At 49.3% G+C, this 20,195-nt stretch overlaps 1 protein-coding gene across 2 annotated transcripts in view; it reads left to right on the top strand.

Annotated features, from left to right (window-relative positions):
- Positions 1 to 20,195, top strand: part of STX3 (syntaxin 3) — a 41,459-nt gene that overhangs the window by 3,928 nt on the left and 17,336 nt on the right. For both annotated transcript variants that reach the window (XM_066251611.1, XM_066251612.1), the window contains exon 2: positions 12,576 to 12,659. In XM_066251611.1, the coding sequence (XP_066107708.1) occupies positions 12,576 to 12,659 (84 nt within the window). The remainder of the gene's footprint in view (positions 1 to 12,575; positions 12,660 to 20,195) is intronic.

The following is a 20,195-nucleotide window of genomic DNA, read 5'->3' on the forward strand; positions in this document are numbered from 1 at the left end:
ACGTAGAGCCTCTCGGGTGAGGTAAGGATCCTGCGTGTTCCCAACCACTCTTCCGCTGGTGAGGGTCCCACACCTGCGCTACGACCAGTGCTCTTTGACCTCTATGTGGTGGGCACGGGCATCCTCAGCCTTTCTGACCTCATCCTGCTGGGCATCCGTCATGTTAGCCAGAATTATTACATGAAGTCCAGGTCTTAAAGAGTCAGTGATCGTATAGGAAAAACAAAGGGCTATATTTTATGAAAAGAGATGCCCCCCCAAAGAAATCAAAGGTAGATAATGATAAGAGAGAAGCCATGAAGTATGGAATAGAGGACAAGGACTTTGGACCCTGGTGGAGATTGACCTCCGAGGACTGGTAATGACTTGGGATGTGCCAGGCTCCCCATGGACAGCATGTAATGTAATCAATCACCTGGGGCTCTAAAGGCCCTTTCTGTTCTGTCTTGTGTCCTAAAGGGCTTGTGTTTGGCCTCTTCCCCCGTTTGAAGTTCTGGTGTCTCTGTGGGATCAGCGCTCCTCAGGATAAACGATGATGGTACAGCCCCATTGGAACAAAGAGCTGGACTTCCCCCTGAAAGCTCAATTCCTTCTGTAAACATACATTGAAATAGCCCCTACTATGTGCCAGGCACTTTAGGTCAGAGCCACATCTCAATGTCCTGACTTGAGAACACCTTCAATGAGATCCCATCCTTCAGTGATAAGATTTCTGCCGAGCCTGTGATTTCTTCCTCAGCTCCTCGCTGTCCCCGGGAGGGCTCAGGCTCCAGACCGGCAGGCTGCTGCGCTGTGAGCAGATGGGAAGCAGAGCTGAGAAGAGAGCGAAGGGGATTGAGTGGGGATTACAGACCCATCCGCCAGAGGCCAGAAGAGAAAATGCTTGGATGAGAGAAGGGGATTAGTTTTATTTTTATTCCCGTGCGTGTGGGCGAGGCGAGGCTGGGGGACTGGCAGGCACTGAGGGAGATGTTTATTCATGTCTCCTCTCTCCCTTTCAGTCTTCCCTTCCCCTTTGTCAAAATCCACACCTGTCTTTCAAAACTCATTGTTTGCAGGTAATGCTCCCTTACTGGAGCCTAGAAGATTCTCCCTAATTCCAGCATCCTGTATTTTGCTTTGCAGTGAAATACCTTTCTTCTGATAAGTCATCGGGGTTATCTGTTACCGTGGTGTGAACTTGAACCCACCTTCCATTTGTTTTTTTAAGAGATGGACTCTGTCTTCTAGATCCTATTCTATTACCTTTAAGATTGATGGTTCTGTTACTTCCTGTTATCATCATATCAGCTACAGTAACACTGGTCATTTATTGAGCAGTTACTTACTATCGGAGAGGGCGTGTGTTGTTACATGACTTGTCTGTAATACTCTGGCCTCTGCAAGGCAAAGTGCTGTTATATTATCGTCATTTTACGGGTGAGGGGCTTGAGGCTCACTGTTGATTGCGGTCGGAAGTGGTGGGGTCAAGAATTGAGCATAGCTTCCTTTATTTATTTATTATTTTTGAAAGAGAGAGAGGAGGTAGAGATGAGAGAGAGAGAGAGAGAAGTATCAACTTGTTCCACTTAGTTGTGTGCCCATTGCTTACTTCTCACATGTGCCCTGACTGGGGCTCGAGCCGGCGACCCTGGGGTTGAGCTGGCAACCTCCTCACTCTGGGACGACACTCTATCCATTGTGCCACTGGCTGGGGCTTTCTTGCTTTTTTATGTCGTCCGGCCCTGTAGTTGTTCATCTCCCCATGTGCTGTATGCTCCTTGGGGTATGGCAGCTGGGATAGTTCTCTGGCTTGCCAGTGCCTCCTAGCACTCTGCATGGGAGTTAGTCACCTATTAAACATTTGTTAACTAATCAACAACAGCTTGGCCCTTACACACCCCTTATTCATTATTCTGACTTACTCTTCCCACTCCATTCTCTGTGGGTTGGTGAATCTTTCTTTACTTGCATTACCTCAGGGAACCCATACAATTGCTCATGAAGCCAGAGGTCACTGGCTCCATGCTCAAGGCTGGGGACAGAAGAATTCCAAGGCCCCTAGCTCTACCCCAACCCCCAGTTCAGGACATCATGGAAGGTTGCCCTTGTGCAAAAAGGAACTGAAGGAGGAGGTGTGGACGCCACAGAGGAACTCTGGCTTTCCCATTTCCCCTGGCCAAGTCTTAACCCTCCTTTCAGGCTCAGTTCTAACGTCATTCACTGCAGGGAAACTTCCAGACCCTGAGCCAACAGCCTTGACTCTGCCTTCGCGGGGACTTCCCCAGACTCTTGACTTTTGTTGATGCCCCAAAGCGGCCACGCAGGCTGTCATTGCAGAAGCGCCTGCCCTGCGATGTCCTGCTCTCCAGGAGAGCCCAGACCCCAAGAGTCCCATTCCCCCCTATCTTCACTTCCCAGCCCACAGCCCGAAGGCTGTGACCCATCCTGTCCGTAGATCAATGGGGATGTCCTGCCAATGAACTTACCTGGAGATCCTGTAGCCCCCGAGGGACCTCACCTCCAGCCACGGTCCTCTGCAGTGTCCTCCCCTCACCATGTCTCCACTGCTGCCTCAGCCTGCTCTCTGGCACTGGGCCATTGCCATGGCAACAGTCCCCGGTCTTCATTTGGAGACCAAGTGAAGCTCAACCCCCACTTGGAGAGATCAGTGGACCGTGTACTGTCTGGTATGTTTAGCTGTCTGGGTTGGAGCAACTTGGTGTGGCATCAGATTTGCTTTTTTCTTTTTTAAATTAAATTTTTAGTCTAGTCTAATTTTAGATGTACAGAAAAGTTACAAAGATAGCACAGAGAGTTCCTGTCTACCCCTCACCCAGTTTCCTCCGTAATTATGGTGACACATTTGTCAAAACTGAGAAACTGATATTGTTACGTTACCCTTGGCTAGCCTCCAGACCTCGTGGGGATTCAGTGGTTTCTCCAGACCAGGGTTTCACCCTGCACTTAGTTGTCGTGTTTTCTTAACCTCCTCTGGCCTGTGACAGCCTCTCAGTCCTTCGTGACCTTGTCGGTGTGGCCTCTGCTTCCAGTGCTTTAGAAGTGCAGTTCTGGTGGCCCCTGGTGCTGGCGGCGGCTGCGGGGGTGGGGGCGGGGTGCTGTTGGGAGGCATCACTTGGCGATGGGGTTGGGGTCAAGGGCTGTGCCGCCCGCTGCCCAAGCCGTCCTGGCTCCCGCACTGCTTGTCTGCATGATCTCCGCAGATCACTGGTCATCTGTGTGCTTAGTTTTCTGAGCTGTCAGATGGGCGGGGTGGGGAGGTCCCCAGAAGATTGTTGTGAGAGTAAATATAGGGCCCACGTCTTAGAAGAATCCCCAGCACATGTGGAGTGCTCACAGATGTTATCTATTGGTAACTATTAATAAAGTGTTCTAAACGGATCATGAGGGCGAGGGGGCCTGTGGGACAGGCTGAGAGGAAGGGTTGAGAAGAGGCGGAGGATGGAGTAGAGAAGGCTACTAGTTCTTTCCTCCTCCTTTCTGTGTCCTTGAACTGGATGTTGGAGGTGGTGTTGGGGGCAGGGAGGAGAGGAGGAAGTCAGAAAAGAGTGAAGAAGGCTCAGGAAGGGGAGGAAGGTTTGAAAGGGGACCGGAACTCTCCAGGAGGAAGCAGGAGGTATTCTTTGAATCTACTTGAATGGTTCCTGGGAGCAGAGAGACAGCAGGAAAAAGGCGTGGCCTTCTCATCCAATGGCCTTCCTGAAGGTGTCCTTTGGTAAATCCACTCCACCTTCAGAATCTCCCCAGGAGTCCCCGCTGCAAACATCTTTAGTAGGCTTCCATCTTCCTTGGGCTCTGCCTTGAATTCAGGCGAGGTTGAGCATCCCATCTTCTCCTGGGTGTACAGTTCCTGTACTAAGTGTTGTCACTGCTCACCATGTGTGCCTGTGTGCCGCCGTCTGAGACAGCAGGTCCTGCAGAGCGAGTGGTGCTGGCTTGGGTCTGTCTTCTGTCTCCAGGGTCTGTACTATTGCTTGGCAAATGGTAGATGTTTATTGAGTACTGTTGGGTGAATGAACAAACTACTAAATCTGTTACTCTGGATGGGACCTTGTAGTGAGAAGAAGGTGGTGGGTGTGGATGGTTGGTTAAAGGACCCCAAGATCCTTCTTTAAGTTAGTGCACTGTGAACAATGGCCGGGACCAAGCAGCCAGTTCTGGCTTCATTTCGCTTTGGCTGTGATTCCGGATGAATGCACCTCCCTAACCACAGATTACTCATCAGTATAGATAATCTCTACCTAGAAGTCTTTTTTGTTTTGTTCTTTTTCCTTTGTTTAGAACAGGGGTAGTCAACCTTTTTATACCTACCTCCCACTTTTGTATCTCTGTTGGTAGTAAAATTTTCTAACTGCCCACCGGTTACACAGTAATGGTGACTTATAAAGTAGGGAAGTAACTTTATAAAATTTATAAAGCAGAGTTACAGCAAGTTAAAGCATATAATAATAATTACTTACCAAGTACTTTATGTCAGATTTTTATTGTTTGGCAGAATAAATCTTTACAAAACAACTTACTATAGTTAAATCTATCTTTTTATTTATACTTTGGTTGCTCCGCTACTGCCCACCATGAAAGCTGGAAGGCCCACTAGTGGGCGGGAGGGACCAGGTTGACTACCACTGGTTTAGGTGAACTTCCATCCCTTTCCATGGCTCCTTCTCTAGACCTAGCTCAGGTCTTGAGAAGCCAAAGCAGATAGGAATTGATGTGGCACAGGGAGATGAAACTTTGGTGGTTTTTGTATTCAACAAATGAATGCAAGATCTTTTCAACCACACACAGAAGATTAAAAAAAAATATGGACCATGTAATAGGACACAAGCAAAATGTCAAATTCCACAGAATATGAAGTCATCTAGGCCAGTGGTTTTCAACCCTTTTTACACTTGGGGACTGGTGAAAATAGGAGAATTATTTCGGGGGCCACTTAGGGCAGAAATCACCCTGAGCGTAAGTGAATTTGACTAAATTCATTGGGACTATAATCTTCATACAACATCAGGGTGGTTAACTCTTGCAGACCTGCATGAAATTCTGGCAGACTGACTGTCTGGGGCCAGCAGTTGAAAACACTGATGTAGGCCAGTGTTTAGGTGATAATGACATAATACAATTAAAAATTAACAATACAATAATAGTCCTCCCCAGGTGTTTCTAAAGAACTCACTGGTTAAGAAGAAAACAAAATGGAAGTGATAAACTATTTAGTAAAAGGCAGAAGATTTCTGCGACCTGAAGAGAAACCAGAGCATGACAAACTATTTAGAAGTGACTAGCAGTGACCGTTGTAAAGAACAGGGTTTGTGAGAACGCAGCAGAAGCAGACGCTGCAGGGAGCCGTATTTCTTTAAAGGCAGGTTGTGGAGAAATGCCTTCATTCCAGTAAATGCACTCGATTACAGTTCATTCTAAGGGACCTGCTGTCCGCTCCTTAGAATTGGCATTAGAGTTGCATCTTTAGCAAAAACTCTCTTTGGAGAAAACAAGGGCCGATGCTCTGATTTAGATGGCTGGTCTTGGGCATTTAATATGTCCTCAGCACGGCTTTAGATATTTCACATGTATTTCGCATGTATCAGCTGATTTCCAGATGTTCAGTTAGAACATCTGGAAAGTGAAAGTGTGAGGCTCACGTAGCGTTTGTTATCTGGGCATCTCCTCTTGATTCATCTGACAAGGATGTTGGGGAAGATGCACTTCAGCGGAAACGGGAAGTGTTCCCTCTGGGAGGGTTTCACTAGACAAGAGAGAACCAGTGTGGGAGAGAGAACTGGGCCTTGGAGAAAGGCCATCCGACTCTCTGAATGGGGAACAGAGAGTAAGCACCAAGTGCCTATTGAGAGCTGGCACACTTACTCAGAATTTCTGGCTTCTTTTAATTAAAGAAGAGGGACTGGAAAAACCAGATGTTGGGCAGTGTGTTGTGTGTGTGTGTGTGTGTGTGTGTGTGTGTGTGTGTTGTGTGTGTGTGTGTGTGTGTTGTGTGTGTGTGTGTGTGTGTGTTTGGAATTTTTAGAAGCGGTGATATTCACCTTTGGGAATCCACAGACCCTCATAGAGACGGGCAGGCGGGGAAAGTGGGCAGCAGGGACTAGAAAAATCATGTCCTTGTATCTTAGAATCAAATGTATTGGGAGAAAAAAATCTGGGTTTATAAAGAAGCGTATGTATCTCCTGAGCAAAGTGCTATTTAAACGCAGAGAGGAAGAGGTGCAGGAATCCGTGGACACCCGCTGTGCCAGGAGGACTCCCGCCTCTGCCAGCCACAATCCTTTAATACCCTGCGGTGGGCGGTTAAGGACCAAATGTTCCTTTTCAGTCCGGACTGCTGTCTCTTTCCTTCTGGTTTTATTTCCTTTACCCCAAAGCTTTCCTGAGAGCCCCTGGGCCTCTGTCTTGTCCTGGGACCCTCTGGTCTTTCTAGGGCGGGGCACCTGTGGCTGGCAGGGAACCAGGCAGCCTTAGACAGGTGCCCTCTTCATTGGGATGGCTTCCTTTTCCTGTCTTTGTCCCCTCCTCTCTTGCTCTTCTGATTTGTAATGATGCTGATGGAATTGCTGCTGATTTTCACCCCTTTGCAGCCATGATCGAACCTGGAGAGGAGCGAGGGCCCTTCCTGTTCTCTCTCTCTTGGTCGGAAGGCCGCTGTTCATTGACTTTGGTGGTTTTGCAGCCGGCTAGCTAAGCCTGCTGGCTTCCTCCTCCTTCCTTCCTTTTTCTTTCTCCTTTCTTTTTCCTTCCTTCCTCCTTCTTTCCTCCTTACTTCCTTTCTTCTTCCTTCCTTCTTCTTTTCTCCTTTCTTCCTCCTTCCTTCCTCCTTCCTTTCTTTTTCCTTTCTCTTTTCTTCTTCCTTCCTTCCTCCTGTTTTCCTCCTTCCTTCCTTCTTCCTCCTTCCTTCCTTCATTCTTCCTTTCTTCTTCCTTCCTTCTCTCTCTTGATGACAGGACTCTTTTTCTTTTTCTTCTTTTTTTTTTTTTTTGTATTTTTCTGAAGTTGGAAACGGGGAGGCAGTCAGACAGACTCCCGCATGCGCCCGACCGGGATCCACCCGGCACACTCACCAGGGGCGATGCTCTGCCCATCTGGGGCATCGCTCTGTTGCAACCAGAGCCATCCTAGCACCTGAGGCAGAGGCCACAGAGCCATCCTCAGCGCCTGGGCCAACTTTGCTCCAATGGGGCCTCGGCTGCGGGAGGAGAAGAGAGAGACAGAGAGGAAGGAGAGGGGGAGGGGTGGAGAAGCAGATGGGCGCTTCTCCTGTGTGCCCTGGCTGGAAATTGAACCCGGGACTCCTGCACACCAGGCTGATGCTCTACCACTGAGCCAACTGGCCAGGGCCAGGACTCTTTCTTAACGTGAAATGTTATATTCAACCCCACTGGATAAGTGAAATGTTATATTCAACCCCACTGGATAAAGCGGATAACTGCAGCTATGCAGATTGACCAGGGGGAGAGGACACACCTGCCTGGCTCCCTGTCCCCAGCTTGCCTGGGTGGTTTCTGAGGCACGTACGAGGCATCCTGGGGCTCCACAAAGCCTCATGGGAAAGCTAAGCTTCTTACTTGGTGAGAAACTGAGGCTTAATGGAGACAAGTGCTGCACCCAAGGCCCTCCGCTCCTCTCTTCCCCGGCTGGGCCGCTGCTCCCCTGGGCTCCTGGCTGCTTTGGTGTTAGGTGGCTTTGAACAGGGTGCTGTGGGATAAGCGAGGGCTTAGGATAGACAATGTAAGCTTGAGCACCAACTCTGATAATCAGTAGCTGGAAACCTTGAATAACGTAGAACTTCCAATACCTGCAGGGTCTCAACTTCAAATTATGGGTGCGTTTCGTGGACAACATCTACGTAAAGCAGCTAGAGTGCTGTGGCCATCTAGCACCTACTAGGGACTCTACGTGGCAAGTATTTTCATCAAAGGAGCTGATGAGGAGGGACCCCCCAGTCAAATAGACTAAGCATGGTAGAAAAGGCAGTTGAGAGAAAGGCAGTGAGCCCTGGGTGAGAGGAATCACAGGTTAAAAGAACTTCACACTGAGTTCTGGGCCCCTGAACTCTTTCCACTTTCCGTCCAGAGAGGATGCCATCGCCCTGGCTGCCCTCACTGGGTTTTGAGAGGTGGGGGTGGGTGATGGGTCCTGGGTGCCAGCTCAGTGCTGCCTCAGTCCCTGGTGATGTCTTCCCTCTCCTGGTGGGAGAGGCAGCGGAGGCTGGGGTCGGGTCAGGCTGGGGGAGAGGAAGTGGACGGTTGGCCTCGTGGTTCGCACGTACATCGACATTTTTACTGACCGATGTTGCAGCTACTGGAACGTTGCTGTTACCACACGCCTTGATGCTTTGATAAAGATGCTGAAGTTTCCTTCTTGGCGGTGCTCAGTCACATGGCTGAAGATAAGGGGCGGGATGTGCTTCCCTTGCGGTTGGGGTCCCTGGGGCCTCTTGGACTGTGAGGTCACAGCTGGGTCCTGAGGGAAGGGACCCTGGCCCTGGGACCGGCTAGGTCCCCTTCTGGAGAAGTTTGGTGGTGGTTCCCAGTGTCACATGACTCCAGATGGCTACCTTATCCAGATAACCTGTGAGAATGGCCCTCTGTCTTGAATGTTCTGATGTACAGTGTGTTGCTGTTGTTGACGCTGTTATTTTATGGTTTTGGAAGCGGCACATCACAGCGGTAGAAACTGCATGGGAAGATGGCTTGGCACTCAGGACACCCACACTCTCTGTTCCTGGCTGTGTCAGTAACTCATTGTTTGGTCTTGGGCCTCAGTTTGCCCATCTCTAAGTGAGAGAATTTAATGATAGAATCTGTAAGGTTGCAGTGAGCTCTACAAATCCTATGTCCCCCCCCCCCTTCCTTTTTTAAAGATACTTAGATCCAGGTTAAAGCTGTAGAGAAGTTGGCGAGATGTTTTATTGAGTTGTTACTGGGTGCTATTATTCATTGCATAAGGAACTTTAAAATGTTATCTTATTTCATTCTCACAAAGGCCCTGGTAGACACTATCATTCCTATTTTGTAGGTCAGAAAATTGAGGCTAAGAGATGCTAAACTATTTGTTTCTGTGACCAGTATGTGATGGAGTGCATTATGGAGCCCTGGTCGTCAGGATGCTATGCAGTTGCTCTCACTGACCGAGCCTTGAGTGTGAGAGCTTCCTGTGGGGCAGGACTTGTCTGTACACCAGTTCTTCCTGCTAGGTGACGGGTCAGCTAACATTGTAGGCCCTGCTGCGTGCCCACTATGTGCCAGACGCTTGCCGTATGTGATTGCCCTCATCCTCGTCAGGGTAATAAAGTATGTGGAGTTATTACTATTTTCAGGTAAAAAACTCAGTAATAAGGACTTGACTGAGGTCTGACAGCCAGTAACTGGTAACGAGTTTGGGACTGAGGTGGCGAGTGGCCGAAGGCTTCCCCTTTCCCAGTTCACACATCTCTCCCTGGCGGCAGACCCGGCTGCCCGGCCAGAGCCTGCCGAGATTCAAGAGGTGGCTATCTTGGACGTGGGGGATCCCTGTACAAACTCCAGGGGTCTCAAAAATTTATGTCGTGCTGGAGAGCTAGGTGCCCGTCTCTCCGGCTCCAGGACACAGTCGTTCTCAGCTTCCATAAACCTCCCTCAGTCCAGGCATGGTGGTAGCCTCAGTCTGCTTTCTTAGCATGTGTACACACACACACACACGCACGCACGCACGCACGCACGCGCGGGGTATGTCCCCTCGGTGTGGGCCTCTGGAAGACCTCTGAAGAGAGGAAACTCAACAGAGGCTTCCTAGAGGAAGACTGGGTTCCTGTGTACTAGTGAGGATCACAGGAATCCTTTGTGGGCCTTGAGCTCCGGATGCTACTGGGAGGCCCACGTGTTGGTGACAGGTGATACAGGGAGCGATGTTAGAAACTGCTGGGTGAATGCAGGCTGTTGGTCCAGGCGGAACTAGTTATTTATTCAGCTGATACCGATGAAGTTGCTGTTAAATGTCTAGTACGTGGTAAGTACCCAGAATACATATGGAATAAATGAAAAGAACAAGTAATATTAATTGCAGTGACAAAAGCCAATTCTGACCAAATGAATGAAAAAAAAAAATGTTAGAGGAATACTGTTTTGCTCATTGAAAGAATATTGGGGACGGTCTGTAGGACCTGCTCTAAGCCAAGGGGTGGCTGGGGAGGGACAGAAACTAGGGGAGCTCTGGGATTCTGGCGGAGAGCTCTGTTGAGATGCCCACACTGGTTGGCTCCGCTCTGTTCCCTTCACAATTCATTCTTCAGGGAGCCTGGGTCATGATTGAGAACCTGCCCAAAATCATGGAAGGTGTGGGGCGGCTCCACAAAGGAAGTGGTTCCGGGCAGGCACACACATACTCAAAGGGTCTACTACAGTAGATACCTAAAGCAACCCTGACCCTCCGGGAGTTTATGTGCAGTGGGGGAAGGGTACATGAATACATACAAGGATAAGTAACAGTAGGCTGTGTTGGCTGCTGTGGAAGTTTGCACAAAATGCTTTGGGAATTTAGGGGGGTTGTAAATTTTGCATGTGGGGCAAGTGTCAGATAAGATCGTTTGAGGAGCCCTGGCTGGTTGGCTCAATGGTAGAGCGTTGGCCTGGCGTGCAGGAGTCCCGGGTTTGATTCCCGGCCAGGGCACACAGGAGAAGCGCCCATCTGCTTCTCCACCCCTCCCCCTCTCCTTTCTCTCTGTCTCTCTCTTCCCCTCCCGCAGCCAAGGCTCCATTGGAACAAAGTTGGCCCGGGCACTGAGGATGGCTTCATGGCCTCTGCTCAGGCGCTAGAATGGCCCTGGTTGCAACAGAGCAACACCCCCTGGTGGGCATGCCGGGTGGATCCCAGTTGGGCGCATGTGGGAGTCTGTCTGACTGCCTCCCCATTTCCAACTTCAGAAAAATACAAAAAATAAATAAATTAATAAATAAATAAAAACACGGAAAAAAAAGATCGTTTGAGATTGAGTTTAAAAGACTAAATAAAAATGTGCTGGCCAGACAAAAGCATTTCAGGATAAAGTCCTTGTGTGACATTTCAGCATTCATCTATGGAAGAATGATGATCCAGGAAATGCAAAGAGCTCCCAGCACCTGGTCTAGAGACTGCATCACAGAGGGAGAGGCTTGGGTGGGGCCTGATCTTAAAGGGCCCCGTCTGCTCTGTTAGGCACTGGGACTTTTTGTCCGGGGGGGGGGGGGGGGGGGGGGGGGGGGGGCGGGGGGAGCTGTCATCGAATGACTAAGCGGCAGAAGGACGTAATCAGCCCTTAGTTTTAGGAAGATGATTGTGGGGGGCTGTCGCAGTGCCTCACATTTAACTCCTTTGAATAGAGCTGTTAAAGTTGGGTGTCTGATGGTTCCAGCTGAACCACAGGCCGAGATGGTGGGGGCGCCAGTCAAAAGAGAGTCCCCAGTTTTGTTGGGAATTCCTAGTAACTTGGTCTTCTGTTGCAGATCAGGGGGATGGCAGCTGGTGGAGAAGAGAGGTCCCTGGTTGCTGTCATTGCCCATGGAGTTCTGAGTGTTGGAGAGTGACATGTCTTGGCTTAGAAGGCCTGAGGCTACCAAAGGTTGTGGTGCAGGGAGCTTACCCCTCCCCCCCTTTACTTCCAACAAGCCGTTCTCCGTCTGGGCTTAGAAAGGGGCAGTGTGCAGTGCGGCAGTGGTTTGGGAGGGACGTTTGGGAAGAATAGAGCAAAGGCCCTTGATGCTGGATTGGAAGGGAAGCCCTTCCTTTAGATAGCCGCTTGGCGATTTTGCGGAGGAAGTTGGATGAGGTTAAGAAAAATGGGGTTCCCAGGGGGCTGGGGCTAGAGCTTCCTTTTCCTTCTAAACACGAACTCTGACAGGGAACATGAGGTGCTGTTTCCTCTGCAGTCAGTGGCTCCTGAAAACAGGAAGAGCTTCACCGCTGCTCTAGTGAGACCCTGCAGCTAGTGTTTGGGGAGTTGTGGCTGGAGACTGTTCTGATAGAGGACGCTGGGGGGTGGACTGTCGTGCATTTGAACACTGTGGAGAATGGGGTTGGAACATAGGCTCCCGATCCAAGATGGGCTGGCACCTGCCTGCTTTCACAGTTCTGCTGTGTGGCTGTGGCCTCTCTGCTCTTGGTTGACTGGCTGGAATGAGTGATAGTAACGTCACCACCACCAACACCAAACCTAACAAGTTATTGAGTATGTCCAGTATGCCAGACGCTGTGCAGAAGTGTTTTATATTCCTTATCTCATTGACTTCTTAAACCCTGTGAAGTAAGTAGTGTTATTAGCATGTCACAGATAAGGAAACCGAGGCACAGTGAGAATACTAACTTGCCTGTCCCTCCCTTCCCCACTCTGCAAAAAATAAATAAATGAATAAATAAAAATCAGTAAATGGTGGAACTAGGATTTAAATTCAGAGTTCAGAGTTTGACACACATCACAGAGCTGTTCTGAGTTTTAAAGGAGATTATATACGTAAGATGCTTAAGGCAGTTCTCTCTCCTGGTCCTCAGGGAGCGTTTGCTACTGTTAGCTACTTTTTGTGCTTTTGATCTCACGGGCTCCCTGTGGTCTCCCGCAGAAGCAGCTGACGCAGGATGAGGATGCTGACGAGGTGGAGATCGCCATCGACAACACAGCTTTCATGGATGAGTTCTTCTCTGAGGTTGGTGACCTCCCGGTGCCTTTTTCTGAATGTACATAAGGAAGCACAGCTTCCTCAGTGACGAATAAAAGCCTTCAGATCTTTCAGCGGTCGCAAAGAAAGTCAGCCTTCCACGGGGTGGGGTGACCAGACCAGAAGTTGCAGGGAGAGTCCCCAACACGCCCTTGGGAGGTTTTAGATGTTGAGTCTTACACTGAAAGTCAGCAGAAGGTAAGTCAGGTTAGTGAAGAGATGCTTTTAAGGTCTTAGGCTGCATGACAACATTTTAGTGATTTTTTTTTTTGGCCTAAATTACATAATTTTGAATACAGGATCAGCCATGGGGTCCCAGCCCCAAGTATTAAACACATTGTGTTTTTAGGCCCGTGATTCATATCGATCAGATTTGTTTCCAAAAATTTAGTTCCTGTGACTTAATTCTAGCGATAACAGAGAAACCAAGGAACCATGATTTTTGAAGTTGAATAGGGCCAAGATGGTGCCCGTGTGTCCAGATTCACAGGGTATGTGATTTTGAAGGTCGTTGTTGGGAAGGTGGGAAGCTGTGGGGTTAGTGTTGGGGGTTAGTGTGTCATGGGCAAAAACACTGGCTCTGTAGCCTGGTAGCTGGATTCAAATCTCAGCCCTGCTTCTGACCAGCTGTTGATTTATTTTTTTAATTTTTCCATTGATTTGAGAGAGAGAGAAACATCAACTCGTGGTTTCACTTAGTTATTCCATTTAGTTGGGTACTCATTGATTGCTTCTCATACGTGCCCTGACTGGAGATCGACCCCGTGGCTTCTGGTGCGCTGGGTGGGCTGACTCTTTATCCACTAGCCACCTGGCCAGGGCTAGTTGTTGATCTTGTGAATGTTTCTTAGCATGCTTGGCTTCCTTATTGGTAGACTGGGATGAGTAATATAATTCTCTGGGGAGTTATTATCAGGATTAAATGGGATAATGTTTCTGAAACATTCAGTTAGCATCTTAGATATACATGGTGGACAAAAGTAAGTTTGCAGTTGTAAGTATACAAAACGCAGTTTATTCTTGCATTAATATTTATTATCTGGAAAGCATTATTTATTGTGTTGTTTTCTATACAAACAACTGTAGACCCACTTTTGCCCCACCCTGTATGTGCTCAATAATGATTATTTATTTATTTATTTATTTATTTTTGAGACAGAGACAGAGACAGAAAGGGAGAGAGATGAGGAGTATCAGCTTGTAGTTGCAGCACTTTAGTTGTTCATTGATTGTTTCTCATATGTGCCTTGACGGGGGGGGGGGGGCAAGGGGCGGTGCTCAAGCTGAGCTGTGACCTCTTGCTCAAGCTGCGACGACCTTGGGCTCAAGCTGGCGACCCAGAGCTCAAGCCAGCGAGCCTGTGCTCAAGCCCACAACCTTGGGGTTTCGAACCTGGTACCTCAGCGTCCCAGGTTAATGCTCTATTCACTGCACTACCACTGGTCAGGCTCAGTAATGACACTTTAAAACTACAGAACAAAACTACAGAAAGTTCAGTCACTGAAGTTTCTGCCACCATGCTGTGGTTTGTGTCACTGTAGTTTGCCCCCCTGATCTTGCCTTGGAGAACCAGATACATCAAGGAACTTAATCTGAGGAGAACAGGAATCTTATCCAGTGCCCGTGTTCTGCCTGTTCTCTCAAACCAGTCGGAAGGGCTCTGAGAGGCAGTCTTCCACAGGAGGCGGGAAGACTGGGCTGCCGCCTCCGAGACCTGGTGCAAGTCTGTCCTCAGGCGTCTAAGAGCAGCTGACTTTGGTTAAGTCACTTAACCCATCTGGGCTGTAACTCCTGCTCTGGAAATTGGGAAAGTTAGTGACAGCCTTTTGAGGCTGTTGTGAGGTTCACGTGCGATCATACGTCTGGAAAGCATGATCTAAGAAAGAAGGCACCTGATGGATGATTGATATTTTTGGAGACTTAAGATTTTCTTTTTTTAAAAATTCTATATATTGATTTTAGGGAGAGGAGAGAGAGAGAAAGGCAGTGGGGGTGGGGTGGGGAGGAGCGGGAGGCATCAACTCGTTACTTCTCGTGTGTGCCTTGACTGGGCAAGCCCAGGGTTTCGAACCAGTGACCTCAGCCTTCCAGTTAACACTTCATCCACTGTGTCACCACAGATTAGGCATATTTGGAGATTTAAGATCTTGAGGGCTGCTTCTTTTCTTACTGCTTTTTCTTTCTCACATGCTTTTCTATCATTTAGAAAAAAGAGCCCTATCCTACATAGGGTGCAGAAAGAGACAGCACGGTGGGAGGCAAGAGTATGATCTTTGAAATCAATTCCTTATCTGCCAGGAACTGTGATCTTGGGCACATTCCCTAACTTCTCTAAGACTCGGTGGGTTTATCTGTGAACCGGGGAAGAAGAATGTTCACTTTGCAGGTGTGTTGGGGATTCCAGGAGCTAGCCCTCAGAAAGGCTCAGTGTAGGCATGTATAATGTGACTTTCCTTCTCTCTCGTCGGCTGAAGCACAGAAGGGCTAAGTACTAGAGTGGGGCAGAGGCAGGAGGGAGCAGGTGGCAGGAAATGACCACGTGGTTTCTGGCGCCAGGCAGATCCTGGTCTAACTCTCAGCTCTGCCCGTCACTAGTGGTATATCTTTGGAAAAGTTGTTGTCTAACTGCTCAAAAACCCAGTTTCCTCTAAAACAAGAAAAGCAGTATTACCTGATGGTTATTGTAAATATAAAGTTGAGAAGGTCTGTGTGGTATCTAACACAGTGCCTGACACACACTCAGTATGTCTGTGGTCATTTTAGTCCTTGCCACCATTATTTCCCCAGTGTACGCTGAGTAAGTAGACCACGGAGTTGGTTTCATAGCCTATGGTCTACAAATACCCTGGAAAGTGAAAGAACATTCCAGGTACTGGGAATTTGGGAAGAGAAGGAGGTCTCCCTTTGTGTGTGAGTCGGGGCACACCCTGCACACCCGGCTGGATATAGCCATGTAGATTTCTTTGGAAGGTACTCTTGTAATAAGACCTGCCTTTTGGACTCATTCCAGCAAGTAGGTCACCCTTGGTTATTTGCTGAAGACCAATAGTGTGACTCGGAGGTCAGAGAGGCATTTGCAAGGTATGGATGAAGTCACAGGACCAGGAGGTTTCAAAATGTGCTTGGCACCATAAAACCAAAGGATTGCTCCAGCTCCTCCATTGTTAGAGAAAAGAATTGGCCCTTGGGTGTTCATGTCTCCTTGGCTGAGTAAGCCAGGGTCTAGTAAATGATAAACTGAGCTCAGACTTCTCTCATTTGCAGTTGTCCATATTTCCCTTGATCCATTTGCTCGGTTGGCAGAGAGAGCAATGTTTCGGAGGAAACAGGATGTACCTGAGAAGGCAGAAACGCGAGGGGCGTATTGTTCTCTATTCATTCATCCGTTTGTCAGAACACAGGAGCGCCGCTCTCTCCCAGAGAGTGTGTTAGGTGCTGGGGATAGGACGTTCTGTGTGACAGGGTCCTTGCACTCCGGTGTCTTCCTTATCTGGTGAGGCCAACAGAAAAAATTTTAAAGTCACATGCTAATAGAAACGTCAACCAGGTTAATAACATGGGAGCACGGAAGAGGAAGCTTCATATTGTGCCGGGAAGGAAGGCGAGGGGAAGGGGAGGGCAGGCCTCATTGGCTCATAACAAGATGTGCCCATCCCAGTGACCCGGGAGCTGTTTGCATACACACCTGGTTCCGAGGGCCCGGAATGGCTCAGACTTCTGAGGTTCTTCCAGATGATTCTGTCGCCGGCCACCATTACAAACCCCTGCAAGGTAACGGGGAGCCTTTGAAGGTTTTAAGCAAGGAAATAATGGGGTTGGAGTGTGTTTTAGAAGACCATTCTGGTGGCAGTGTGTGGAGGGCGGGAGAGGCCAGGAGTGGGGAGACTGGTAAGTTGGCCGGTGCAGCAGCTCATGGGAACGAGGATGAGAGCTCCGGCCTGAATCCGGGTCCCCACGCGGCCGTGTGCCGCATCGCTCAGGGATGCTCGTGAGTCACTGTGGCTTCAGCAATGAAGACATGAAATCATGTCACATATGAACAAGTCTGCAGTTAGGCACGGTGCAGCGGATCCGAGATACTGGGGTTCTAGGTCAGTATCCTGGTCCTCCTGGCTTTTCCCTTGGGATTGCGAGACGGCCTCTGTTCTGATCATTGCTCTATAATGGATCGTCGTAACCACTGGTGGGTTGGCCAGCCCTTTGATGTGGCGACAGATTCTGTGCAGTAGGAGTTCAGATGGGGCACAGTAGAGGTGCGTGACTTTTGCTCACGATTTCTGGGGCCTTAGTTGTGAAGCCTTGAAGAGCCAGAGGCTGTCATCTTTATTCTAACATTGGTGCCTCGACTAGAGTGACTGAGGAAAGCTCCAGAGAGACTGTCAGTTGGAGCACCTACACTTGACCTCTTTCTGTAGCTTGGACCTCTCAGCACAGCTGAGCCAGGGGTGTGGGTTTGGTACGTGGAGACTCAGGGGTCCACGGCAAGCATTCCAGCTATGGAAGACACTTGTGCTGTACTCTGTTGCTGAAGCAGTCACCAGCCCACCAGATTCAAATGGGTAATCCAGAGAACCCCACCTCTCAACGGGAAAGCATTAAAGAATTCGTGTCGTGTTCTGAAACCACAGAGCCACAGCTCGGGATGGCACCCCCTACACCAGCATGCCAAGCAGTGGGAAAAGGGGCAGCTAGAAAAGTCCAGAGCTCCTTTTATTAGGGGTGAAACTACCCACATCCCCTAAGCTGACTTGCCTTTGTTACCCACTGACCAGCAGTGGGTCCGCATGGTCGTGGCCCCTCTTAGTTGGAAGGGAGACCAGGAGAGTGACTACTTAGCAAAGGGACAGGGTCGCCAGGATGGCCGTAGAACCGATCGTGAGCCATCCTCTGGGGCTGCCAACAGCGCTGCCCAAACAAGATCAGAGTTCTGCCAAGAGGAAGGGGCAGGGGCAGGAGGGGCCTGCTTGGCGGGTCAGAGTGCTTTTCACGGATGGCGGTATGCGGTGCAAAAAGGACTTCCGAGTGCAACTATTCGGAGAAGTGCTTCCTACCCCTTCCTACCTTGGAGAGGTAAAATGCACATGAACTTAGAAAGCCTCCAAGAAGTCCTGTAATAAAGAAACCTGCTTTAACTTGCCTATTTCTTTCTTCCACAGAACCCTTTCTGACATGTAGCTTCTCTTAGCAAGGATGAATGAATACATTTTGGAAAATGCTATTAGAAAGTTTTCTTTTTTGCATGTGTTTAAGGAAAGTCTTTGAGGCAGTCCTGCCGTGATGTCTGCTTGCCTCCTGCGGTTATTTATGACTCATTGAACCAACTTCTGTGGAGTGACCCCGCATGCTCTGCACAATGATGGGCATCAAGTCGTCTAAGAGGAAGAAGACAGTCCGGGCGGTTGGGGAGATCTGAGTCAGGCAGGAGAAGTGAGAGTGGGCAGAGTGCGGCAGCGGCAGCGTGCTGCGGGGTCAGGGGGGGTGGAGCGTGCCTGGTTAGAGGAACTGGGAGGCGAGAGTGCGGCAGCACGGGGTCAGGGGGGGTGGAGCGTGCCTGGTTAGAGGGACTGGGAGGCGAGAGTGCGGCAGCGTGCTGCGGGGTCAGGGGGGGTGGAGCGTGCCTGGTTAGAGGGACTGGGAGGCGGGAGTGCGGCAGCGTGCTGCGGGGTCAGGGGGGGTGGAGCGTGCCTGGTTAGAGGAACTGGGAGGCGAGCAGTCTTAAAAGCAGAGGGACTTGCTAGGTGGGCTGGATTTCTGTTAACACTGAGAAGGTCAGGGGGACTGTGACTTGGAAATCCAGGCATTAAGTCAAGCGTGGCAGGGTTAATACTCTGATTCTTTCTCTGCTAGACTGTGTGACCAGGTGAGCTGGCGGCCGGCTCTACAGTAGGCAGGCAGGAAGCCCTTGCCAGTCGTTTGCCTGTTTGCTCTCAGGTCCGTTCCCTGCCTTCCTGTGCTCTGCTCCTCTCTGCATCACAGGGATCTCATTTCCCAGGTTCCCCTGCCAACTGGCCTCGGGGGGTGTGACCCAAGGAGGGCACTGGCGGGAGACTCAAGGAGGAGGGAAGGGGCCGTGGTTTCCCTCCCCAGACTTGTCTTCCCTGTGGCCTCAGCGTTCACTCGACAGACGCTGCCTCCATCGTCCCCTTCCGCTGGTCAGCTTCACAGCATTCTGGCCCTGATTAGAGGGGCCCTGGCCAGGGGCCCGGGTGATGCTGCCTTCCTTCCTTCCCCTCTTTGTCTCTCCAACCTGCTGATGCTAATTGACAGTGTCCCACCACCCTGTCTGACGCCTGGGCCCCTCCATCTCTGTGTAAGGAAATCCCTGTATTCCATTGCTTCAATTAAACTAGCTAGATGGGCTTTTGTTTTCCTGACTAAATCAGGAGTGATGCAAAGCCCAAATACACCGAATTGATTCGGGATTATTGTAAGAATACTAGTTTTCACTGGTTGGTATAGCTCGGAGACCATTGGTGTCTTTTCATTCATAAGAGGGAGTTGAAACACTATCCTAATCTTGATACAACTCCTGAGAGACATAGCTCTGTTGCTTGGCTGACGGAGACCTTTCTCTGTCCCTTCCTGTGAATGTTTTATTTGTTTTTTAAAGCGAAGGAGCCAAGCAATTGAAGAGGACTTGGCTGCGAACGCATGAGGACTGTTTTGGATTATGCTGTTTTGGGGAAAAAGTAATGAATTGTGAAAAGGGGGAGTCATCTATTTGACCCATCCAACTCCATTACTTTTGACATGTTAAAGGGGTGGTGCAAAATATGTTTTCAGTACCTGAATATGCGTCAATTAATGCCTAGCTAGAGCTACAGGCACATGGAAACCGAGAGGAGACAGAGACGTTTTAGGTGGAATGGACAAAGCCTTCTACCCTAGCCTGTGACATCTGCTGGTTCTCCAAAGCAATGCTTTCTCTGCTCTCCACTGTGTAATTAAATTCCACTGTCTGATTAGGTTCCAAGGGAAGAGTCTGTCTATGCCTTGAAAATAACTCCCTCCTTTTGGTTAGATGATGGTGATTAGTAGACTGTGGTGATTATACTTTGTTCCATAAGGCAGACACCCAACTTGAGGAGTGGGTGACTTGCTGTCCTTACTTGATTTCCTTGAGTGGCTTCTGACGCCATCACAGAGCATTTTGTTAGTATTAGGGTTGCTGTGAGGATTAAGCGAGGTGTCCTCAGATAGACTCAACGTAGTACCTGGCATGTAATAAATGTGCAGTAATTGCTGGTTACAATTGTGTTACCATCACCATTACTTAATGTTTATTGCATGTATACTTTGTGTTAAGCATTAGGCAGGTATTTATCTCGTTAAAACCCCGCAAAAACTCTAGGAAGTGGGAGCTCTGATAATTCTCATTTCTCAGGTGGGAGGACTGGGGCTCGGGGTGGTGGTAAGGGGCTTGTTCAGGGTCGTAAAACTGCTAAGAGGTGGAGCTGAAACTTGACTTTGGTCCATTTGACTCTAACTTATTTTCTCAAACAATGTGGATTTCTACATTGCTGA

Source organism: Saccopteryx bilineata, chromosome 1, assembly GCF_036850765.1.
Source record: "Saccopteryx bilineata isolate mSacBil1 chromosome 1, mSacBil1_pri_phased_curated, whole genome shotgun sequence".
In the NCBI taxonomy this organism is placed as follows: domain Eukaryota; kingdom Metazoa; phylum Chordata; class Mammalia; order Chiroptera; family Emballonuridae; genus Saccopteryx; species Saccopteryx bilineata.